Source organism: Phascolarctos cinereus, unplaced genomic scaffold (assembly GCF_003287225.1).
Source record: "Phascolarctos cinereus isolate Bilbo 61053 unplaced genomic scaffold, phaCin_HiC Scaffold_4;HRSCAF=312, whole genome shotgun sequence".
In the NCBI taxonomy this organism is placed as follows: Eukaryota; Metazoa; Chordata; class Mammalia; order Diprotodontia; family Phascolarctidae; genus Phascolarctos; species Phascolarctos cinereus.
Window position 1 is genome coordinate 601,082,496 of NW_027555847.1, and position 26,876 is coordinate 601,109,371.

At 34.4% G+C, this 26,876-nt stretch overlaps 1 protein-coding gene across 5 annotated transcripts in view; it reads left to right on the forward strand.

Annotated features, from left to right (window-relative positions):
* Positions 1-26,876, forward strand: part of OXR1 (oxidation resistance 1) — a 563,019-nt gene that overhangs the window by 468,363 nt on the left and 67,780 nt on the right. For all 5 annotated transcript variants that reach the window (XM_078153702.1, XM_078153703.1, XM_078153704.1 and 2 more), the window contains 5 exons: positions 85-167; positions 4,335-4,442; positions 5,087-5,200; positions 15,582-15,734; positions 17,836-18,020. In XM_078153702.1, the coding sequence (XP_078009828.1) occupies positions 85-167; positions 4,335-4,442; positions 5,087-5,200; positions 15,582-15,734; positions 17,836-18,020 (643 nt within the window). The remainder of the gene's footprint in view (positions 1-84; positions 168-4,334; positions 4,443-5,086; positions 5,201-15,581; positions 15,735-17,835; positions 18,021-26,876) is intronic.

Here is a 26,876-nt window from a genome sequence, read left to right on the forward strand (position 1 = left end):
TCTGCCCAACCAGTTATTTATTCAGCAGTTTGTATTCAGAGAGGAAAATGAATTTAACATGCTCCTTGCTTCAATGTTTTTCAGACACTGGCCAAAAGAAGATCCTAGACAAGAAAGATGGAAGACGGATGTCATTTCAGAAGCCTAAAGGGACTATTGAATATACTGTGAGTTATCTATTCGTTGAGATGCTATTTAGCTTTGAAGTATGTTGATTTGAGGGATTGTCTTTATGTAATACAAATACATCAAAGATGTTATTTTGAATTCTTAAATCTGTACATGACTTCTAAAAACTCAATTTAAACAGTAATCAAATCCTTAGTATTTTCTTTTTTTTGATTGTAAGGTGTTTTTGTCCCGGGCAGAGTTTTTAATTAAAGGTGTTATCAATCGATTTCACATTTATTAGTGACGATAATCTTAGGAGTCTGTGCTTCTTTTCATGAAAGTTATTAAAGCAAGTTGATTTGTTTTATGCTGAAATTTAAATTAGAATCCACTCCTTCCTTGAATTTTTAGCTTTGATAATGGTGAGCTATATAACTATAGAAAGGACACTTAAAATGCTTTTAAATGTTAATCCTCATAAATTACCTTCTGACATTTTTTTGCTCATTTTTATTTATTTAAAGCTAAGGTTGTACAGCAGTATCCAAAAAAATGGATCCTTTTTTCTGACTGTTACATTCTTAAAATTCTTCTCAAATCTCTCTGCAGTCAGCTTTTCCCATTTCTGGTTACTGTGGGATACTGACATGAGTCATTTCTTTCCTGTATAATGTGCTGCTTTTATATGATTGGCTATAACTGTTACATGTTTAGGTTACATTAATTTAAGTCAGTCATATAGACCTCCAAAGTATAATACAACTGTATTTAAGCTTTTCTGTGTCATTTAAATGCATTACAACAGAATGCAAACATGTTAAGGAGTATATTTTAAAGTCATTCATGAAGACATCTCTTCTGATTTTTAAATGATTAACTTTTTAAGCAGCAGAGATTAAAGTAGAAAAATTCTGAAATTTATTTAGACCAGAATTACTTTTTTAAACCTATATGGCCACTTAAATTTGTAATTGGTCATTTTTGATCTGTCACTTTGAATACATTTCTAGATAAACACATGGTGAAAACATCCCACTCACATAGGAAAGACCAACTGAATGAAGAATGTCTGTTGCCCAGATTCAACATTCATTCATCAATGTGTGTATATCTGGGACAGATAATCCAGATGAACAGTGAGTTGGGCTCAGAGTTTTGAACAGGAGAAGAACAGACTGGATTGCTTTCTGAAAACTGCAGAGCTCTTTTACTAACCCAAGCTTCCCATGAAAACAAAAGCCCATTTTACCTATGCTAACATTCTACCAGTATTGCTACATGGCAGCAAAACATGGAATGTAACTGCCTCTGTAGAACTGAATTCAAGGGCGGTGGAGAGGCTCACTACATATGGAAGCAGGCTACAACATACAACCGAAGAGAAATTCAAAAGAAGAGGAGTAAAAGACATTATCATGAAATTGTATGATAGGAAATATATGTAGCTTGAAAATTATACCTTGTTTTAAGGGAGGGTAGAGTGGTTGATGATAAGGAGAAGAAGTAGTTGTAGTAGTAGTAGTAGTAATAGTAATAGTAGTCGTCACATGGCAAGAACGAGACATGACATGTGGTTGACTCCACCGCCATTCTTTCAGGATAAATTGAGGAAAACCTCTAGCATAATGAGTTTTCCTTCTGTGTCGAATTTGTGGAAGAACATGGAAAAGACAGGATGGGCAGTCATGGATAGTGAGATTTGCAGAGAGCAGACCATCAAATGGATGAAGGCACAGATCTATTTGCTTATCTCTGTAACTGTATGACGTTAATATGGAATATGAACTCCTTGAGATCAGGGACCCATTTGCTTTTTGTAAATACTCAGAACCTAACACAATGCCTTGCACATAGGAAGCATTTACTATTTATTGAACTGAAAAAAAAATGACCTGTTATTAAAAGAAAATGTCTTAAGATGCGTCTAAATGTTATACTATCAAAATTCATCTTAACATATTTTATAAACACAATTCCTCCATGCTCTCTCCTCTTACTACATGACTTATGATAAATTGAAAGATCCAAATAAGTACAGCACAATAGTTTGTGATGTAAGTACAGAAAGTAGTATGTAATATTAATCCATGTAAATAAGCAGATGCAAAAAAATATGTAGTTGGTTTTTATTTTGTGTAGTATTTACAAAGTAATAAATATATACAATTTATAATCTAGTATTGAAAAAAAGTTTCTAGATTACTTGGGAAAGAATCATCTGCTATGTGAGATGTTAAATTTATTCTTTAAAAGTTTAGGCCTTGATAGCATTGGTTTGATCAGAAATGAATAAACTCCTTGTATTAAATTTTAACCTTTTAAAAAATATCTTTCTTTAATCTTATCTAAAAACCCAGAAGGATTTAATAGTTCTGTAAAATATGATCCTCCAAGAGAAAACAAAGACAGCTTTTAGACTACTAAAATAGTATTTGCTTATCCACTCTCAAGAACACCATTTTCGTTGTTACACTGCAAATAAAAATAGAAATATGTATTCTTTGTATTTGTAAAACCATGTCTATTTTTAGCTTTAAGAGTAAAATTTTAATTAGAACATCATTTTTTGGTGTCAGAAAGACTTGGATTTAAACCTGCTTTGGACATTTCCTAGTTGTGATTAGTGCAAGTTACTTAACCTTGCTGAATTCCTATTTGCTTACCTTTAATATGGGAGTAGGAATGTCCATAGATCATTTTTAGATAGCTATAAATAAATGTCTGTGAACAGAATTAAAGTTGTCATGAATGAGAAAGTTCTCTGTCATCCATAAAGCACTTTCTTGGTATCTTTTCTTGTTCCCTCCAACTCTGGTACTCCTTTTAGAATTGCTCATGTCTGATAGTCTGGTCCAGCATGTTGTCTCTAAGACATTCTCAAATGTGGTATTTAAAGAGTCATTACATTTTCCAGACAATCAAGAAAGTCGACTTTCCATTAAAATTATGTGCTGATTCATATTTTAAAATCAGGGTAATGAACTTTTTCAATGAAAATGCTTTGGTGTTCTGTTTTCCATCTTAGAATATTGATTTAATGTAAAGGTTTCTTTCTCCTGAAATCATATTTCCAAAGGTTACAAACCTATGTATTCCCAATCATCAAACCAAAATATTTTCTCTTATCTTCATTCTCCTTGACATAGCCTTGGCATTTGATGCTTTGATTTCACACTGTCGTTACTTCCCTTATTCCTCATTTCCAAAACTCTCTCTTTCAGTTTATTTGACACATAACTAGAGGACACTTATCCTGGAGCTTCTCCTTTGTCAGTTTCCAAGATTTATTTCTTAGCTCTGCTTTTCACTCTATCATCACTTCTCTGGCTTCAGATATCACCTCTGTGTACCTGAAACCCAAATATGCATCCTTAGTCCTGATTCCAGCACTAAATTTGAATTTGCTTCTTAGAAATTTTCACTCATGTCCTGCCTTCTTAACAATTATCTTAAACTTATTATAGTTTAAAGACCAATTCCTTTTCTTCTCTTCCTGTTTCCTTCCTCCATTAGCATTTTTTTTATTTCCTGTCAGTGATACTACCATCCTTTTGTTTACCTAGGCTGCATATAGTGGAGTTAGTTTCAGTTCCTTCTCCTTCACTTGGCATTGTTGGCCCTTCTGCTGGAAACCCTAGTCTTCTATTTCCCTCACCTTGATCTCCAGCTACTCTCCACCCCAAATCCTGTTCTTAATAATTGAACATTTATTAAGTGCCTACTAGACGCAAGGCATTGTGTGAAGTGCTGGGGATATAAAAGCCATCAACAAGAGTCCAGGGCCTCAAAGAGGTTAGTTACATTCTCCATTCTCTTATATTAATATTCTGAATGTTTGTAAGTGAGGAAATAGATAATCAGGTTATGCTACTTGTCCAGGCACAGAGTTAGTAGGTGTTGTTTAAATTTGCATAAATCCAGATTTTCTGACTCCATGTCATTTTTTCATTCATATACATAAAAGGAGCTGTTCTCATGCATTTGAGATTTTAGTATAATTATTTTTTGCTTTATACAATCCTTGTGATCCTGAGAATGTGTACGTAAGTAAGCCTTGTTAGGGAATTGACTTTCACTTGGGCTCCTTTAGGACTGTGGTAATAAAATCTAAAATTGAAGTTCTCTCACTTAAATAAGGTAAGGTGTCTTATTTCATCTTTGAGCTCTGTTTCCCAGATTTTGCTTTTAATTGGATTCAAAGAACTTATTTCTGTTTAAAACAGGTTGAATCGAGGGATTCTTTGAATAGCATCGCCCTGAAATTTGATACCACACCCAACGAACTGGTTCAGTTAAATAAGCTGTTTTCCCGAGCAGTTGTTACTGGACAGGTAGTGTTTGTTTTTATGTCTTGATACTTAGAAAAGGTAAAATATAAAACAAGATTTAATGGTGAGTCATTAAGCTGATTTTTCAGTTGTCAGAAAATTTTCATTTGTATATAACAGGTACATACCATTATTACTATGTATAATGATATAGTAATCACATAAGTCATATAATACTTCTTACATGTTTGTCAAAATATTTTACACATATCTGCTTAAATTCAAGTTATTTGATTTGTGTTTGTAGAAAAGACAGTAAAACAGAAAACTTGAGAAGGATAACTTGCACATGTTTTGTATAAATATATAGCCATTCAAAAAAAGATTAGGTGTAATTGATGTTCTTTTGTATTATTCATTCACTAATACCCCAGATTACTTGTAAATTATCTTTAAGTATTCAGTGGAATTATCATTATTTGCCACAACTGATTTATAGACTTTTTCCTTTTCATTAACTGTTATCCTTTTTTCAGAATTTATTGTAGTCATTCAGATTTACTTAATTTTGGTTTGACTGCTATCAGATTATGTTTTATTTAATGGTGAAGATTACAGGAAGTGGTAAATGTTCTTGATGGCTTGGAGAAGGGGCAGAATTTTAGTATTCCATTCTTATTAATATTTGTGTGAACTTTTTGTTGCAGGTTTTATATGTTCCTGATCCTGAATATGTTTCCAGTGTTGAGAGTTCCCCATCTCTTAGCCCTATAAGCCCCTTGTCACCAACCTCATCAGAACCTGAATTTGATAAGCCAACAGTAAGTATGCCTTCCTTTTGAAAAAGAGTAGTAAGGAGATCTCAGATTAAAAAATATTGTCTTTGTACAAGTCAAATAAAATTGTTCTTTCCAAAGTTAGGAAATATTTCCTATTCTCTAGGTCTAAATCTGATGGTCTTTTCAAACCTCATCCTTCTTAATCGTATTAATATGTGTTGACTACACTTGCATTTATTTTGCATATAGTCTGTGTTAAATGTGTTATCTGCCCTGATAGAATGTAAAGTTCTTGAAAAAACAAACTTTGATTTTTGTATTTGTATCCCCATTGCCTGGCATTTATAGTAGTCACTTAAGAATTGATTGATTGATTGAAAAATTTGAAAACCATCATCCTGTAACTGGTAAAGGTTCATTTAACTTGATCTAATGCCCTGTAAGTAGTAAGTGCTTAGTAGATTTCTACTAATTAATTAGCTTTCCCATAAACTTGTCATTGTATCATCCTGTGAAAATGTTTTTTTTAAAATGCATTAAATTAATTTTAAAGCTAAATTTGCAGGTGGTCTGGGAGCAAACCGACTATTTGTTGGTTAAATTTCTGGGTTCACATGCATATAATGTGCGTATATCTAATACAGAACTTTAAAATCAGTATCAATCAGCTGTCATAACAGGCAGGGTCTAAGTCACCAAATATTTGTCTTGCCAAGCATATTCATATGCGATGAAGTGTTTAACTTGTTTGTAAAATCTTAAGAAAAGGGATGGTAGAAGATTAAGATTTTTTTGCTTCATTTAGCAATGAGAATCATTGACATGAACAAGTAAAAAGAAGTCAAGAGACATAGCTAAGCATAGTCATCCTGAGGGCTGGGAATTATAAACATGTAAGTATGAAGTGGAGAGGAATACAATGAAATAATTTAAAATGGAAAAAAAAATCTGTAAATTTTTATAACAAATTGTCTTTACTATCAAAGACAGCAATTAAGAGATAATTGGTAACCTTAGAGAAGTTTTAATTGAAAGGTGAGATTAAAAGCAAGATTTTAAAGGGTTGAAGAGTGTGGTGGAAGGGAAGAAATGAAGGCTGCTGTAGAGCACTTCTAAGATTCTGAAAGGATAGGTTAATAGCTTGCTTGAAGGGACATTAGGGTCATTAAATGTTTTTAAGGGATGGGGGAAACATATTTTTGTAGGCACCTAGAAAGAGCCAGATAAGGAAAACTCAAAGATTTGGGGATGTGTGGGTGGAGTGGAGAAGGTAATTGAAAGGGTGAAACAAAGGAGGAAGGAGGGTATGAAAGCAAGGGTACAAGTCACAGATATGGCTGTGACCAGGAGCAGAGCCGCCAGTGCAAAAGAGACAGATGCTATATTAGAATTTTTGAGGTATAGAATTGGTAAAGGAGGCACTCATGATTATTGGCCTCTTTTTTTTCTTAGGGAAGTATGAGAGGGAGGGGGGAGGGAAGGAGGAATGCGTGGGAGGATTATAAGAGAGAAAGTGACAACTACTGTGGGGAGTGCAAGAGAGTCAATTAGTGAAAAATAAAATTATTGATTTGCAGCAGTAAGGGCTCTCCTACAATTATATTACAAATTTGTGGTGGATTATTTCCGTGATGTGCATCATGTGGAGGTGAAGAGAAGGTGAATTATATTGACAACCCAGGATTGGAGTTTGACAAAATATGAGTGTTGGTCAGATAGTGGGCAAAGGATTGATTTATAAGTTAGGGATAGTGTTTCATTGTACAGGTTAACTATAGGGTCAGTATCGGAAAGGGATGAAATTAGGATAAAACCAAGTGTAATGATTTGGGAGAGTAGGGAAGATGTGGTTACTGGAAATTGAAATGAAGATGAAGAACAGGTTTAGTGGAGTGAACCAAAAGAACAAGAAGTTAATGAAAGGAATTTCAGAACAATGTGAAGAGAGTGTGAAGAAGGAGGCCCCCCTGTGGTGAACGTATGGTAGAACATAGAAAAAAGTAGCATAGAACAGGTAGGTATGGATAGGTTGTAACCTGTGTTGTTGCAGTGCCCACATCAATGAGCCCACAACTCTAGAAGTAGTAGAAAAAGGATACTTCATATTTATATGTCACTTTATGTAACTCATGTTTATTATCTCAAGAGATTTTTACAGTCGCAGAATGTAGGTTTAGACAGATATGATCCTATTTTTACGGATAAGGAAATAAATTCAATGAACTGTCTAATGTGTAGAGTATTGTGTTCAGTTTTGATTGACTCAATCACTTCTAAGATATTTTTCCTCCGAGTTTTATTTTTGAAATTATGAACTTAAAAACATCAATAAACACAAGTTTTCTATATCCAAAAAAGAACAGGAAGAGGATTATCTCTGTGATGTGCACCTTGTTTTTAATTTTTTAAATTTAGTTAAGTTTTAATATTAAATTTAACACAGTTTGACCTGTAAATTTGTCCTATATATCTGTGTTCCTTTCTTAACTTTCTTTAGATTTTCTTCTGTTTATGTTTTAAATGTTTAATGCTTTTTTTTCAAGACACCTTTCAGCTCTTAAGATGTCTTTTGATACCTCACAAGGACCTGTACCAAAGAAAAGAAGAAAAAAAATGGGAGATTGTTCCATCCAAGACACAGACTTGCCTAGGAGGCCATGAGCTTGTGTTTGGTGGCCTGATGGGGATAGGGCACCTCTACCTTAACCCTCAGGCACTTAGAGAGTCATCCTTATATTTCAGTGCCAATAGGAAGTAGCTAGAAGCTACTTCTTATTCATTCTTTTCCCAGTCTGGCCAGTTGCTAAGTCGTGTTGATTTAGCTTCCACAGCATCTCACATCTATCTCCTTTGTACCAACATTACAACCACTCTGCTTCAGGCCCTCATCACTTCTCATGTGGACTACTGTAATAACTTCCTAATTTATCTCCTTACTTCCATTCTCTCTCCTCTCTACCACAGCTGCCAAATTGATATTCCTAAAACATAGATTTGACCATCTTTTTTTCCTTCCCCTTTTCATGAAACTTGAGTGTATCCCTGTTGCTTCTGGGGTAAAATTCTAATTTCTTCATTGCCATTTAGATATATCACATTATGTCTCCATCTTTTATTTCCAGGCTTATTATACATTTAATTCTCACATTCTAACCAAACTGACCTAGTTACTGTTTTCCATACATAATACCTCTGACAGAAGTCCTTTATTTATTCCCTTAGTTGGTAGACCTTCCCTTTCCCCTTACTACTTTGTATTTGCTTATTGTTGTCTCTATTGTTTCATTGCAAGCTGTTTTTGTCCCTGTAACTCTAGAACCTAGTACAATGTTAAGCTTATATTGGGCACTTTAAAATGTTGATTAATTGAAGGTTTGGTAGAAATGAATGTTCTTGAAATCTTGTAAACTTTATCATAAGACCATACATTTAGAGCTGGAAGGACCTTAAGGGCCATCCAACCAAGGCACCTCATTTTATATATAAGAAGGCTAGTTGGGTAGTAAGTGGCAGAACCAATATCCATATTCAGGCCCTCTTTTTCCAAATGCAGTGCCTCTTCCACTGTACCATACTACCTCCCCAAATGAAACATTCAATAAAACTAATACAGGATAGCTACAGTGTAGAAATTAGAATAGCAGTAGAGATGCCCAGAAATTTACAGGAGATAAAAATTAATTAAAATATTTAAAATCAATTATTATGTCTCCTCTTTACCCACACCCCAATCTCTTTCCCTAGGTCTTTTATTTAAGTTAAACACCTCTAGTTCCTTGATCCAATTTGACTTTTATTCTAATTGTGAATAATCTGAACTGACAGCTAATTCTGAAATAATTCTCATGTATCTAGTGATTTTCAGGGGTAGTATGTAATCTGTTTTATTTTTTTGTGGTGATGTCTGGTGCTCCCTATGTCTTAGTGCCTCTTTGATAAGAGAGTGACCCCCTCTCTTATTGAAGAATGTATTTAAGATACACAAGCATGGGGTGACTGAAGGTAGTTGCCTTTTTTTTTTCTATTTCTTTCTTGACATCCAGCCCCACATTTTATAGATAGGAAGTTGAAATCCACAGAGGTTAAGTGATTTATTGAAAGTCACACACAGGCATTAAGTAAGAGTCAGAATTGAGCTGAAATCTGACTCCTACTTCAGCACTCTTTCCTATTATGCCATCTCCTTGATCCAGAATTATCTTTTCTAACATGTTTTTCTCCTTTCTCTCCTGTACCTACCAGTTATAAGGGAGATTTTCTTTGATAATTTCTTGGAATATGATGTCTAGGTTCTTTTTTTGGTTATGGCTTTCAGATCATCCAATAATTTTTAAATGATCTCTACTGGATCTATTTTCTAGGTCTTTCCAATGAGATACTTAACATTATCTTCTGTTTTTTTCATTCTTTTGGTTTTGCTTTACAATGTCTTGATTTCTCATAAAGTAACTAGCTTCCATTTGTTCCATTCTAATTTTTAAGGAAGTATTTTCTTCAGTGAGCTTTTGGACTTCCTTTTCCATTTGGCTAATTCTGCTTTTGAAGACATTCATTTCCTCATTGGCTTTTTGGACCTCTTTTGCCATTTGGGTGTCTATTTTTTAAGGTGTTATTTTCTTCAGTATTTTTTGGGGTCTCCTTTAGCAAGCTGTTGACTTGTTTTTCATGATTTTCTTGCAGCACTCTCATTTCTCTTCCCAGTTTTTCCTCTACTTGTTTTACTTGTTTCTCAAAATCCTTTCTGAGCTCTTTCATGGCCTGGGACTGATTCATATTTTTCTTGGACGCTTTGGATATAGGAGCTTTGACTTTGTTGTCTTCTTCTAGTTGTATGTTTTGATCTTCTTTGTCACCAAAGAAAGATTCTGTGGTGTGACTGGTTTTGTGCAGTTTTCTTATGTTCCCAGCCAATTACTTGAGTTTTAAACTCTTCTGCTTCCAGTGTGAAGAATGTACTGTCCCAAGCTTTAGGGCTTTTGTTCAGCTGTTTTCAGAGTTACTTCTAGGGACCTGTAAATTTTCAGTTCTTCCAAGGTGGTATGATCAAGGGTGAAGTGTTTACTCCTTTCCTGGCCTGTGCCCTGGTCTTGAGTGACCACAAGCACTCTTTTCTGCCTTGGAACGGAGAGGAAGATTCCCTCTGCATTGCCACTAGAAGCTTCACCACACTGGTGTTCCTTCTCGCCCCAGGCCCGCCACCCAGAACTGTGACCTAGATCTAAGCACAGGCAAAGCAAGAGATTCCTGCCTCAGTACCAGAAAAGAGATCCCTGCAGTCTCCCTCTGATCAGCCACTTGATTCTCCATTAGTCTGTGGGCTAAGAGCTCTGGAAACAGCTGCCACCTTGGGGCAGCACTGGGACTGGGGCTTGGACCGAGCTTCTCTCTCGACATAGTCACAGACCTTTCTTACTGACCTTTTAAGTTGTCTTTGGCATTTGTGGGTTGAGAAGTCTGGAAACCACCACAGCTGCCTGTGATTGAGTCCCCCGAGAGGCCTGGTCTTTGCCTGCGTGCCCATATTCAACTGTACTCCTGTCTCAGTCTGGTGCAGTAGATCTTTCCAATCTACCATCCAGGTTGTCTTGGGCTGGAAATTTGTTTCCCTCTGTCTTTTTGTGGGTTCTGCTACTCTAGAATTTTTTAGAGCCATTTTTTACAAGTATTTGGAGGGGTTTGGGGGAGAGGTCAAGCAAGTCACTGCTTTTACTCCTCCATCTTGGCTCTTCCCCTGGTTTGCAAACTTTTTAGTCTTATGCCCTTAAAAAATGAGTGAGGATCCTTTCCAAAGAGTTTTTGTATTTACCGTAGTGGAACATCTTAGCAGAATTATGAAAATGGTTTTGACCTGGTATGCCTCTCGGGGTTCCCTGGACCATGTTTTGAAACCTTTCTAATAATTTGTCAGCTTGTGAGTTTTCGGACAAAGAATTCACATTTAGAATAACAATTGTTGAATTAACCATTTGTGCAGTCTAAAAATTATCTGACATCATTAGCACCATTTGCCACTCCACTACCATCATAGCCCAAGTAAAACAGGACTACACAGGACAGTGGATTTTATCACATACTTTTTATCTGTTTTATGCAGTACAGTGACCAGTCCGTCAGTCAACAAATATTTATTAAGCACTTACTGTATGCCATGAACTCTGTTATGTACTGAAATACAAATACAAGTAGAAAGAAAGTCTATGTCCTCAAGAAGCTTATATTGTAATGGGAGAAGACAACACATAAATGGAAGCTGAAAGGGGTAGAGGGAAGGTAATTGCCGTGGGGGCATGATCAGTCAGTCAGTAAACATTTATTAAGTGCTTGTTTTGTGCTAGGCACTGTACTAAGTTTTAGCTGGGTATATGGAAAGAAGGAAAAGACAGTCTCAGCCCTCCAGGAGTTTACAATATAAGGGGGAAACAACATGCAAACATATATACAAACAAGCTATATATGTAGGATAGATAAGAAATTATTAAAAGAAGGAAAATATTGGAATTAAGAGGAGAGAGAAAGTCTGGTGTATAGCCAGGATGGCTGGAATATGATTGCTCTTTGCACCCTCTTCAGATGGAGTTTCTGGGGGGAACCATTCATCAAAGAGAGAGGCTGCTAGTTGGAGGGTACTTGCGATGTGTGAATTCCAAGGTTCAAGGGAGGCTTCAGGATGAAGAACTGAGGCATAGTAGAGGAAGTCCAAATTATAGCCTGGAGAGGAATGAGCAAAAAAGTCTTCAAGAAGTGGCCAACCTGCTTGCAATGAAGCATCATTGACTTGCTGGTTTCATACCTAGACTTTTTCTAGCTTTTTTTACAACCTCTCTTATCCTACTTTCACGGATTTCAAGAATCCAGGGTCACCTGCTTGCCATTATGATCCCTGGATTGGCGCCAGATTGGCAGTGGGTTGTTAGTAAGAAAAACTTAAACGAAATTTGTGTTTCCTACATGTTTTTAGCCACGTGTGTTTTGCTTCTTATACTGAAGAGTATTTATATTTTAATTCTCTTTAATAAATTTAGAATAAAATTTCAAATGAAATTGCATAAGTAAAATGTGGTTGAATATAAAACTTTGTTATTCTTATTGGTACCTCTTGAAAGTAGATAATTTATATTTCATAAGAACACTTGTTCATACAAGTTAACCTGATTTAAAAACACCTATTTAAAAAAAAGTACTCAATTTAAAATATACAATAAAAAAGTAAATTTTACTTTTTCAGGACACTGTACTGTTTACCCCTTCCTTCCCCAGTCTTGTCTGCTACTATAGAGCCTTCATGAAAACTCAGGCTCATCATGAGTTTTTAAGGGATAGAAATCTTAGGTAGTAATTACCATGTTCTGAAGGATGGGAACAAAATGAATGAGAAAGCATATTTAACTGTCTACTACATTCTGGAGAATTCACAGAACAAAAAACATAAGCAACTGATAACATTTTCAACATCACTGAACAATTAAACACATGCACATTAAAACTTTTGAGGTTACCACATCATACCCATCACTTTGAAAAAAAATAAAAGTGATCAAACTCAGTGATGAATGGGCCTGTGAAGTGCTAGATAAACAAACATTACTGGCATGACAAAATCAATGTTGTATTTCTGGAAAGCAGTTTTGACAGTAGAGGGAAGGGAAAGGGAATAAGCGTTTATGTAGTGCCTACTGTATACCAGACAATATTCTGAGTGCTTTTTACAAATATCTTGTTTGGTTCACACAACAAACCTGGGAGGTAGTTGTTATTATTATTCCCATTTTACAGTTGAGGAAGCTAAGACAAATAGAGATTAAGGTCACTTGTCCAGTGTTGTACAGCTAAGTGGTTGAGGTCTGATTTGAACTTGGGTCTTTTTAATTCCAGGTCTAACGCTCTATCCACTGTACCATCAGCTACTTCAGTATACAAAAAGTTATTAAATTGGATTGATCCTTTGACATTCAGTAATCCCACTGCTAAGAATATATTTATTACCACATTTCAAGAATCTATGATTTTATTTTTAGTGTGACTATCCTGTCCACCAATGTGGAGCTCAGCTGTCTATTTCTTAGTAGATGGTCTTCATGAGTTGTTGCTGAAAAAAAAAAATCATCATCTGGTAACCAACAGTGGTGATAATTCTTTTTTTAAACTTACCTAAGTCAGTCTTCAACAGAAATAGTCCATCACTGGGGCCATCTGCAGTGACTTTACTGTGGAAACTTGTAATAGCGTAACTTTTAAGAAACTTTTTCTTTCTATACCGTGAAGAAATAAGAGAATATTAGAGGAAGTTGGAAATATTTTCCAAGGGAATAACAAAAAGAAAAAAATAATTTTAGTAAGGATATTTATAACTGAAGTAATGTGTATTTAATAGTAAAAAAAAAATCTGTAAACTAACTGCTCAGTTTTGGGAATGGCTAAGTAAGCATCAGTGTAAGAATGAGAAATGAGAAAAATATACAGTACCACGGAAAGAAGCATCAGAAACAGTTCAAAGTAAAAAGCAGAATTATTCATTTAGGAACATTGTGTACAGCCTTGACCATAATTTTAAACAGCCATGTGTATGCTTATATGAGAATTTACAGGGATCATGAAGACAATAAGCTATCAGTAACTTTTAATTTACTTCAAGTGCATTATTATAGGGTAAGCTAGATGGTACAATGAATAGAGTGCCAGGCCTGGAGTCCAGAAGACTCATCTTCCTGAATTCAAATCTGGCCTCAGACATTTACTAGCAGTGTGACCCTAGGCATATTTACCTCAGTTTCCTCATCTGTAAAATGAGCTGGAGAAGGAAATGGCAAACTACTCTAGTATCATTTGCTTAAAAAACAACAAGAGTAACAAATAGGGTCACAGAGTCAGACACGACTGAAATGACTAAACAATAAATAAACTTATATGACACGTAACATTTAATACTCACACTTAGTGGAATAAGGAACAGTGATAGATATGAAGTGACTTGTTTATCATTAAACGTAATTACAAATTTTTTGTGGAAGGAGTCTCTGTCCATGTAGTCAAGGCCATAGCTGAAACAGGATCTACAGGATACCTGACAAATGATTACTACCCTTTCTTTGAAAATGTCTGAAAAAACAAAATCTATTATCTCCCAAGGAAGCTCCTTCCAGTTTATAGCTATTTATCAGCAAGATCTTAATTTGTAATTTCACTTATTGCAACTAGTTCTGTCCTCTGGTGGGGTGAACAGGACAAGTCAAATTGTTATACCACATGAAATTCCTTCAAGTGCGTGAAGAACACAGCTGTCATAGTCCAATTACATGTCATATTCTGGACTAAATATTCCTAGTTAGTTAAACAACTTCGTATATAGAATGAATTCAAGTCCCTTTACTAATTTGGTTACCCTCAAGACATTTCTCCAACTTATCGTTGTCCTTCCTTAAATGTGTTTATTCTAGATGTTTGACAGTCACATTCCTGCCACACTTGCCTTGTCCTAAACATCATACCTTTCTGTGCCCCATTAGGTTACGTGAGCCTTTTTGAATGCAAATGCATAGGAGAAGTGGTGTGATGTAATTGGTAGAAAGCTGGCCTCAGAGTCAGTATGACCTGAACATATACTGGCCATATGGCTCTGAGCAAGTTACAACCTCTTGGTGTCGCGCTTCAACTCTAAACATTATAAATTGCGGGGCAGTTGTTGACATACATTGATAGAGAGGTGATTTGCATCTCAGAAGTTCTTTATATCAATGAAATTGCAGGTCTGAACACCCCCAAAAAGCCATTCACACTGTTTATTCATTGAACTTTAGAACCAGTAAATTCTAGGTCTTTTTCAGCTGAACTGCTTTCTAGTGTTTTATTTCCACCTTGTACTTTGGAAGTATATGTCTTTATATTTATCCTTGTTGAATGTGTAGGCAGATAGTGGATGGGCTACTGGACCTGAAGTTAAGAAGACCAGATTTCAGATCCTGTCTCTGAGCAAGTCACTTAACCTTCGTCTACCACAGTTTTATTTTTTATTTTATTTTTATTTTATTTTATTTTTATTTGTTAGGCAATTGGGGTTAAGTGACTTGCCCAGGGTCACACAGCTAGTAAGTGACAAGTGTTTGGTCTGAGGCCAGATTTGAACTCAGGTCCTCCTGAGTTCAGGGCCAGTGCACTATCCACTGGGCCACTTAGCTGCCCTGTCTACCACAGTTTACACAGTGTGAAATGTAAAATGTGTAAAATGTGAAAAGTAATAGCACCTACCTTCTAGAGTGATTAAAAGGATAAAATGAGACAATATTTATAAAGCACTTTGAAAACCAGTTTAACCTATTTAAATGCCAGCTATTATTAAATTTAATCTTTTTGATGAAACTTTTATTTGATCAGGTATTGTGCATATTTTTATTTTGTGGTCCTCAGCATTTTTTTCCTTCTTTTGTAGTATACAGATGGAGTCCACCACAAAGAGGCAACTACCTCTTCTGCTTTTACTTGTGTTCGCTCAGCAAGAGTTGTATCTTCTACTTCTGAGGAAGAAGAAGCATTTACTGAAAAATTTCTCAAAATAAATTGCAAGTACATTACCAGTGGCAAGGTATTAAATGACTTATTTAAATTCTGTTAGGGAATATTATTGAATATTTCTGTTTTACCACATTTTAACTCATTAAGACAGCATCAATACAGTCATTTAGCAGTAAGTAGCCTATAGCTTTGAGTTATTCTTTATTATTATTATTACAGTGTTTGAGTACTTAAAGACTAAGGCACTTACGTAAGCACAATCCTTTTCTATCCATTTTTACCATTTGCTTACAATTTAGTGGAGAGACAACGTGTACGTAAACCAACATAAACATATGAACCTCAATACAGCAACAACATAAAGTATGTAGCAGGCTTATTATGAAAAAGAATTACTTTGATGCAAAATTACTCTATCCACTATATAAAGTGAATGCTAAAAAGTCATTTAAATATACAGAAGGTAATCTAGCACCAGTGGGTCACTTTTATGTCACTCAGACTACATAAATATATTTTTCACCCATACAAGTTAATGAAGAGAAAACTTTAAATTTTTATTTAACATATTTAATTACTCACATAGCAAATATCTACTTTATGAATTATCTCTATAATCATTCTTTCACTAGCAACTTAATGTGACTTTAGTTGGTATGTGCTGTGATCATATAACCACATTTTGGCAATAATTTCAGGTTATAGAGTTTATATATTTGTATACTACTATCCATTCAGATGGTCTGAAATTTGAATTGTAAGACATATTTGTTCTAAAATTCAGAATAGAATTATCTACTCAGAACATAGAGGAAAAAGGATTAACTAATATTCTAAAGACCAAGTATAAATGAGTTGCAAATTATCTTTTGTTTTGGATTATCAATGCCATAATAGCTCTTCTGGGTGGTAGTCATGGATGGTGCCTTAGAAAGTTTTTTAAGTAATTATTTTTAAAATACAAATTTCCATTATTTCTCTTGAAATGATAAACCTTTTTCTAAATTTTTATTCCTTCTCAGAATATTTTAAGAAATGTATCTCGTGTCTTTAAATCTACATTAAAAATGTTGAACCAGTTGAAGTGGCTATATATATGTGTGTATATGTATATATGCATGCATATGTGTGTATATATACATATATGTATATATGTACATATATTTTGGCACTAAATCAAGAAGTAAAAGAATAGCTTATGGTTTGTATTTTTTTGATGTTATCAAAAGAAACGAAATCACAAAATTAAAGATTAATGACAAAAACATTGAATTGTATTTTAAACTTGTTTTCTTTTAAAGTAGTCATCATTTTAAAATATATTTGGTATTCATTTCCAAGTTAAATTGTCTTACTTCAGTTATTTTTTATATGTAAATGGAAAATTAATGATGTTAATCTGAATCTTTGATGAAGCATATTTTGTTATTCGTTTTCTGGATCACTAGAATGAGTACCCTTTGTCACCTATTTACAAGAAAAATTTTATTGGTGAGGGGCAGGACACTAACCTCTTACATGCTTAAATCTGTAATCTCTTTTTGGATTTCCGCCTATATTTGTACCAAAGCTTGATAACATGCCTGCCTACAAAATGCGGCTGCATAATACAGAATTAAATACCCTCTACCAAGGTGCAGTGATTTACCTATGCACACTCAGCTGGTTTCTGATGTACCAGTACTCAAATTAATGTCTACTTAAGAGATTACCATAAAGTGTTCTTGATCCACAACTCAAATCAGTCCATTTAACAAACACTTGTATTGTACATTCCTTACATGCAAGTCATTATGTTTTGGCACTATGAGGATTTAAAAAAAAATAAGGCATTATTATTGACCTTAGTGATATTAAACATAATTTCTTATTTTATCCTGAAATCTCTTGCTTTTCGCTAAGGTATCACAGAAGTTATTTGAAAATGCACATTTGATTTCCTGAGCTTATTTTTTGAGGTATAAGAAATAGTTGCCCTTTTTTCATTCTTTTATTCCCCCAAAAATATTTTTCAGGAAAAATTAAAGGCTTCTATTTAACAATGGTAAAGAGCACTTTATATTATTAAGAAACATATCTCCTATATGTTTTACAGTAGCTTAAGATAAAGATACTAATAGTGAATTTGTAAAGTAATATTTGATCATTTGAACTTTATTTTTTCCTCTTAGGGTACAGTCAGTGGTGTGCTGCTAGTAACGCCAAATAATATAATGTTTGATCCACATAAAACTGACCCACTGGTCCAAGAGAATGGTTGTGAGGAGTATGGCATTATGTGTCCAATGGAAGAAGTGATGTCAGCTGCTATGTACAAAGAAATTCTGGATAGCAAGATAAAGGAATCCTTACCTGTGTAAGATTGATATTTCTATGTCTTTGTAGTTTTATTTCATCTTGAGAAGTGACCCTATTCAGTTATTTTAAGTGCTTTTTGTTATTGTTCGTTGTACTTTATTTTCATTTTAGCTCTTAGATTGTTTTTGTCCGTAGTATTTGTGAGAATATTCATAAAATAGAATAATACATGGGTTACTTTTAATTATTCTTTACATTTGTAATCATAAATGAAAATGTTGAAAATTGCCTGTAGAAGACATCTAATCCGATGTTTCCTCAGCTTTTATTCTGTAACATGCTACCAGGATTTTTATAATTAAAATTTGGTTAGATCCAGGATAAGTATTTTTGTGTTCACTGGTAGAATACGGAGAGTGGGGAAAGATGTAATGCATAAAAGAAAGTGAGATCGGGGGGAAATGAAAGATTAGGAGAATTAAAAAGGAAAGGTTCAAAATTTGGGAAAATGAAAGGAGGAGAGAAAACCATGATCAAATCTGAATTCATCTCGGCTTTGTAGAAAGTTTAAGAAAATGGATTTCTTTTTAACTGAGTACCTTTCCTAACTTTAGAATTAGTAACGGCATGACTAATTAATGTTCAAAGTGATAATAAGGTTGATTTTAATAGACATAACAAAAACAAAACCAATTAAAAAATAACCAAACCAAATAAGCCAAAATAAAAATTCAAAGCCCCAGAATTCTTAGAATCTTCATTTATATCCATACTCTCAATAATGTCTTAAAAAAACAACTTGAGGGTTGTGTGGTCACTTTAAAAGGTGAAGAAGTAAGTAGCCAACATGAGGACAGTGTATATTTGTCCAAAAATTTCTTCCTTAAGTAATCTGCTTATTTGGGTTAACAAACTTGTCTTTGAGGATATAAAAACCCTGGGTGGGGATCAACACCAAAATTGAAATTGCTTTCATCGAAACACTCAGCTGAGATCCTGAGTAGTTTTTTTAGTTTTGATACAATTTACACAAAAAATTGTAGCAAAAAACCTTCCCAGAGCATTTCCTCTACCGTTGTCCCTGTTTCCACAGAACAATACATTTTTGAGTCTTGCCTTTGAAGCTAACAGGTGTAACCTTTTCAGTTAACCACTTAAACTTGAACCTCTCAGTTCCTCAATCTGCTCACCTCCTATGAGCTATTCTTCCACTCGACCTCTTCCATATCTTTGATTTTGCTGTCACCCACCTCCATGTTCAAGAATTCTGGAAGAACATAACATACTGGTTTTTCATCTGTACCTCTTGTCTTCCATTACAAAACCCCGCTCTTCATCTGCATAGTGACTGCTAATCCCTTGACCTCTCAATTCTCAGGCCATCTCTCCTTTTTTCTCCTTCTTGATTCTTTGATGAACCAATTCAACTCTACACTGTCCTCTTCTCTTGAATCTCCCCATACCATCCTTATGTTGCTGAATACACCTTGCCAAGCCTAAGCCTTGGATCACTCCTACCTTTTGCTGCTGCCTTCCATCGTATATATGTGCTGATGAATAAAGTTGGAGAAAATTATGCAGCTTCTCTGACCTAGTTGACTACAGATTTATGTTACACAACCTCAACTAGGCTCTCACTGCTGCTAGGCAATCATACTCCGTCTCCCTTATCAACTCACTGATATCCTATTCTCCACAGCAGCTCTTCATCCCTTCTTAAGCCTCCTATGTCTTCCCCTCAAACTTCTCAGTTGAGATTCTTATCTCATATTTTATAGAAAAATATTGAGAATATTCATCATAAGTTCCCTTGTCTCCTTTCATATCTCCCATCACTCAGATGCCTTCTACTACTTTCTCCTCCTTTACCCCGTCTCACATGATAAAATGACCTTACTCCTTACCAAGGCAAAACTTCTACTTGTTTAAGTAATCCCATTCCATCCATCTTCTCCAACAGACTGTGCCCTCTTGTCTTCACCCTATACCTTTGAAAACAAACAAGCAAACAAACAAACCAACCTCTCTCTGTCTACTGGCTCATTTTCTAATGCTTATAAACATGCCCATGTTTCCCCTATTCTGAAAACAAAACAAAATAAACTTGATCCCTTCCATTTCCCCCAGCTATCAAACTATATCTCTTTTGCCCTTTGTAGCTAAACTCAAAAAGGCCATCTGTGGTGGGTGCTTCCATTTTGTGTCTTCTCTAGTTCTTTTCTTAGCCCTTTACAATTTAACTTCTAACTTTAACATTGTACTGAAACTGTTTTCTCCTAAGTTACCAATGATCTTAGTTGCTAGTCTATAGGCCTTTTCTTAATCCTCATTCTCCTTGACCTCTCTGCAGCCTTTGATACTATTGATTAATACTGTCTTCTCTCTAGGTTTTCAAGATACCATTCTCTCCTAGTTTTCCTCCTATTTGACCACTCCTCAGTTTCCTTTGTTGGATCCTCTAACCACATGTGTCCCTCAGGGTTCTATCCTGGGTTTATATTTCTTCACTTGGTAATCTCATCAGCTCCTATGGATTTAGTTACTGTCTCTATGCTGATGATTCTCCAATCTAACTTGCCTCAACCTCTCTGCTGAGTTCCAATTTCACATCTCTATTTGCCTTTCAGACATCTTGAATTATGTGTCTAATAGACATCTTAAATCAGATGTATCTAAAACAGAGCTCACTATCTTCCTCACTTCTATTACTCTAGAGGGCAACACCATCCTCCCAGTCTTTCAGGCTTGTATCTTAGGAGTTTCCAATTCCTCACTAACTCTCATCCCTGCACAACACTCACCCCCTCACCTCCTTGCCAAGACCTGTTGATTTTACCTTAGCAGCATCTCTACTCTCTTTTTTCATCTGACACTGCCATCACTGGTATAGGCTCTCATCTCCTCATGTCTGCATTATTGCAGTAACCTGTTGGTGGTGGCTTGGCCAGCTTTGTCTTTCTCCACTCTGATTAATCCCTCCATTTAGCCTCCAAAGTGGTTTTCCTAAAATGCAAGTTTGACCGTGTCGCTCCCCCCTACTCAATGAACTCCAGTGGCTTCCTTTTGCCTCTAGGGTTAAACATCTTCTACCTTTCCAGTCATCTTACACTTTACTCCCCACCATATGCTCTTTGATCTGATGACGTTGGCTTCCTGGATATTCTAAGAACAAGATGCTCTGTCACTCAGTTTTTCTCTGGCTGTCCCTTGTGCCTTTAATTCTTTTTCTCTTCAATTCCACCTACTGGCTTCCTTTAAGGCCCATCTATAATCATATCTTTTTCTAAACCCATCCAATTCTAGTGCCTTCTTTCTGTTAATTATTTCCTTTTTATCCTGTGTATAGCTTGTTTGTGTATATTTGTTTACATGTTTTATCTCTCATTAGATTGTAAGTTCCTTGAAGGCAAGGAATGTTGCTTGGTTTTTTTTTGCCTCTTTTTGTATCCCCAGTGCTAAGCATAGCACCTAGCATATGGTAGGAGCAGTGTTTATTGTTTGATTGATTGGCTTTGTTTGGCAAATGTTAGTTTCACTTCCTTTCTTTTTTTAAAATAAATTTTAATTGTTATCTTTTGTTTTAAATTATATACATTTCTCAGTCAATCTCTCCTCATACTGCCTTCCACAGAACTGTTCATCATACTAAAAAAGTTATGAAGAGAAAGAAAAAGAAAGTTCAACAAAACTAACCAACATATTAAAAGAAAACCAGACATCATAGGCAGTGTTATACACATATGACCCACCCATTTGCAAAGAAGCAAGGGGAGATGTTTTATATCTCTTCTTTAGGGCCAAACGTCATTATAATTTTTACAGCGTTCAGTTTTTATTGTTTTGCTGTTCTGATTTCTTTTGAAGCAACAACTTATATTTATTCCTGGAAGTGCGTGTTTTTCCACTGATAACTAGGTTCAGCTTTGTATAATACATTATTTTTGAATACAGCCTCATCTCCAATGCTTTAAGGAATATCATATTCCAGTTTTCCCAGGATTTTATGTAATTGAGTTTCCTAGGGCTACTCCAGAATTTTCCCTTAGTATATGAAGAGATCTTTAATGGCTGCCCGTAGTATTTGTGGTTTAATGTTGAAATTCTGAAGTTTGACCGTTATAAATTTAATATTTTATTCTGTCTGTATCCTATTAATTGTATTGATTCTGTGGTCTTTGTCATCTTTTCATTACTTCTGGATAGTTTTCATGTGTGATTTCCTTCAGTAAGTAAGTTAGGTTTTTCATTTTACTTTGTTCTGGAAGACACAAAGATCTTGTACATTAGCTCTTCATGTTACATTATCAGGGTTACTTGTTTTGGCTTGCAGAGCTTTCATGGGTTCTTTCCAGTCTATCATCTCTGGATTTTGTTCAGTCAGTTTTTATTTTTCCTTTGAACTTTTGAGTTGCAAATCCGCTTTTCAAAGAAATCTGTTTTGGTAGGATTATCATTTTAGAAGAAAAAATTTAATCTCTTATTTTTCTTTGAGAGCTTTAATTTCCATCTTTCTGTCTTTCAGATTGATTTTCTGATCAATTTTTTTGGGGGTCTTACAGCTGTTCTGTCATTATTTCTGAGATTTATGAGAGTATATGTGCCGTACTGCTTCTAAATCTCTGAATCTGCAAACTTACTTACAAAATCATTTTCATGATAATTTATTCATTTTTTAAAAAATAATTGCCAGGTCTGTATTGCTTTACCTGTCATGAGTTGTTTCATGTCCCCTCTTGGCCCTTTGTTGTTATGGCTTTAATATATTTGGTTTATTCCTTCATGTTTTGAGATGAGAAATATACATCTGTCTTGGCTATAATAATCCTCATTTCTTACAACACAGTCATATTCCATTATATTCGTGTAACAGTTTGTTTAACCATTCTCTAATTTATGGGCATCTATTTTGTTTCCAATTCTTTGCTGACACAAGAAATGCTGCTATAAATAGTTTAGTGTAGTTGGGGGACTTTCTTTTTGTCAGCGCCCTAGTTGGGGTAGAAGTCTAGTGTCTCTGGGACAAAGGATATGGACATTTCAGTAACTTTATTTGCATAATTGCAAGTTGCTTTTCAGAATGGTTGTACTAATTCACAGCTCCACCAACAATACACTTAGTATATCTGTTTTCCCCAAACTTCTCTCACAGTGACTTGCCCTGTCTTTTGTCACCTTTTCCAGATTGAAAGGTATGATGTGAAACCTCAGGGTTATTTTATTTTGCTTTGCATTTCTCTTATTAAGTGATCTGAAGCATTCTTTAATATGGTTGTTAATAGTTTGCAGTTCTTTTGACAACTATGTTCACATCTTTTGACCACTTGTCTATTGGGGAATAGCTTTCAGTCATATATTTCTATTAATTGCCTATATATCTTGGATACCAAGACCTTATCAGAGGTATTTGATACAAATATTTTTTCCCATTCAACCACTTATCTTATCCTACATGAATTCCTTGTGTTTGTGCAGAAGCTTTTCAGTGGTATATCTTTAAAGTTTTCTATTTTATCTCTTGTAATTGCCTCTATTCCTTGTTTGCCTCAGAATACGTCCCCTGTTTATAGCTGTGAAAGGTGTATTGTCTCATTTTCTACTAATTGGTTGATGGTAAGATCCTTAATATTAAGGCCATGCGTACATTTCGAATGTATTATGGAATATGGTCAAAGATCTTGTTCTAATTTTAATTTCCTCTATCCATCTTCCTGGTTTTTCTAGATTTTTATCAAATAAGGAGCTGTTTCCTAAGTAATTTATGTTTTCGGGTTTATTGAATTATATTGTTTCTAGTTATTCCTTGTTTAGTCTGTTTAGTTGATCTGTTTCTCTATTTTTAAACCAGTATCACTTTTTGATTATTATTCCTTTATAATAGTTTTGATTTCTCCTCCATCCCTACCTTTTATGAATTATTTCCCTAGATATTATAGATATTTTGGTTTCCCAAATGGATTTTGTTATTTTATCAAGTTCTATAAACAGTCTCTTTGATAATTTCATTTATTTATCATTAAAATTAATTTGCTTGTATTGTCATTCTTATTATATTGGCATAGGCTAGCCTTCAGCACGGATATTCTCAGTTATTTAAAGCTATTTAAGGAGCATGTTGTATTTTAGTCTATACACATATTTTGTATGGTTTTCATAGATTGATCCCCAAATATTTTATACGTTTTGCAATTACTTTGAATGAGATTTCCCTTTTCATTATTGTTTCTTGGATTTTGTTATGGAAATACTGTTGAGTTTTGTGGGTTTATTCTGTAGTGTGGAATTTTGCTGAAGCTATTAATTGTCTCAGTTTTTATCTTTACTGATTCCTTAGGATTTTTAAAGTAAACCGTCCTGTCATCAGCAAGCAGGGATAGTTTTATCTCCCCTGTTCCTATCTTTACACCTTTAACTTCCTTTTCCTTGACTTGTTGCTATGGCTAGCATTTCCAGAACTATATCAAATAATAATGAATGCATGCTTGAATTACGCTTATATTTATTGGGAAAACTTTTAATGTATGCCCATTACAAATGATACTGCTTTTAGTCTTAGGTTGATAACTTTTAATGCTATTTTGAAAATTTATGCCCATGTTTTTTAGAGGTTTTAGTGTAAATGAGTGTTGTTCTCTGTCAAAGGCCTGCATGTACTGAGATAATGATGTGGTTTGGGATATCTTTGTTTTTGTATTTTATTGATTAATTATATTGATTTTGTCATCCCTGCATCACTAGTATGAATCTAACTTGGTCATGATGAATTATTTCTGGAATACTTTGATATAGTCTGACAGGATTTTATTTAAATTTTTTTAATTGATAAGTCATTAAAATAATTGGTTCATACTTCTTTACCTTGTCCTTCTCTGGTTTAGGTATTAGGACTGTATCTCATAAAAGGAGTCTGGTAGAGTATTTTTTTTCCCTTCAGTTTTTGAGAAGATTTTGTGTAATATTGAGACTAACTGTTCTTTAAAGGTTTTGTAGAATTGTTCTGTGAAATACATCAGGACCAGGACTTTTCTGGGGGATTTAGGGGAGGGAAGTGGGTCTTTCCTTCACAGAAAGTTCTCTTTCCTTTTCAGAGATTGGATTATTTGAGATCTCTATTTGGTCTTCTGTTAGATTGAATATTTTATATTTTGAAGGTACTATTGGTTTTTTTTGTATTCTCAGTTTTGTTAGCATGTAACTGTGAATAGGAGGTTCTTAAAATTCTTTTTATTTCTTTTGGTTTTGTGATTTTACCTTGTTCATTTGTGGTTCTTTTGATTTGGTTTTTTGCCTTATTTTTATTCAGATTTGCTAAAGGTTTATCAATTTTGTTAGTCTTCTCAAAGAATCAGCTTTTAGTTTTATTATTTCTATAGTCTTTGGTTTCCACTTTGTTTCTCTAATTTTCTATGTCTCCTTTTTTGCTTATTTTTGGTCATTTGTTGGCTTTCTGATTTTTAAAAATGCGTATTCTATTCATTAATCTTCATTTTTTATTTTGTTAATGTATGTTTTTAGGCATATAATTTTTCCCCCGAGGACTGCTTTAGCTGCATCCCAGAAATTTTGGTGGTATGTTGTTTCATCATTATAATTTTTTTCACATAATAATTCATTGTTTCAATGGTTTGTTCTTTGACCTACACGTTATTTAGGATTTCATTGTTGTGTCCATTTGATTTTGTGTCTTTTTTGTGTTCCCTGAAGTTACTAATTTTTTTTTTCAATTATGGATTGTAAAAGACATGTTTGCTGTTTCTGCCTTTTTACATTTATTTCTAATATCTTTGTGCCCTGAAACATGGTCAACTTTTGTAAAAATGTCATTTGGGGCTAAAAAATACATTTATTCTTTTAATAGTCAGTCCCATTTAGAAGATGTCATAAGCTTTTTAACTCTAGTTTTTTTCAGCAGCTAGTTAAATTCTGTATTTGGATTTCTTTCTGTTAGATTTGTTGAAAACTGAGAAGGACATTAAAAAGTCTCCTGTCCTTATTATATTACTGCTACAACTTGAAGTTCAGCTTATTTTTACTTTATGGATTTATATGCTAACATATTTGGAACATATATGTTTAATATTGACATTGGATTATTTCCCATAATTCCTTTCAGCATAACGTAGTTTCTTTGTTTATCTTTATGTGTTGTGAATGTTTGTTTTTCCATTATCTGATATCATGAATGGAACTTCTCCTTTTTTGGATTTACCTAATGCACAGTCAGTTTTTTTTCCAATCCCTTTATTTTTATTCAGTGCTTGCTTTTAGGTATATTTCTTGTAAGTAACAGACAGTGAAGTTTGATTTTCCTCTCTAATCTGTCATTCAGTTTTCATTTTGTTAGCTTGTTTAATCCATTCACATTGAAGTTATGGAAGTTATATTTATATATTCCTTTTTTGCCTCTCATATTCTTTTTTTTGGAAATTATTTTTTGTTGTCATTTCTCTTTTTGTAAAAGATGGTAGGAGAGGGAGGGAATAAGCATTTCTGTACTAAATACTAGGAACTTTAAGAGGTAAGAGCTTTATAAATATCTCATTTGATCCTTGCAACAACCCTGTGAGGTAGGTGCTATTATTTCTATTTTACAAATGAGGAAAATGAGGCAAACAGGTTAAATGACTTGCAGAAGATCACACAGCTAGTAGGTGTCAGAGGTCATGTTTGAACTCTGGTCTTCCTGACTCCAGACCCTACATGCCATCCACTGCACCCTAGCACCCTTCATTTATTTTTACTTCATTTACTTAAGACAGCACTAATTCACTCAGGCTCTTTCCTCCTTCTGTTGATCACTCCTTTCTCTAGTTTTAGAGTTTAGCTGGCAGGGGTGGGGAACCTGAGGTTCTTCACTTCTGTGAAGTTTGGATTCAGTCAAAGGCCTGCATTTGAGGACCTAGAGGGCCTTGAGGCT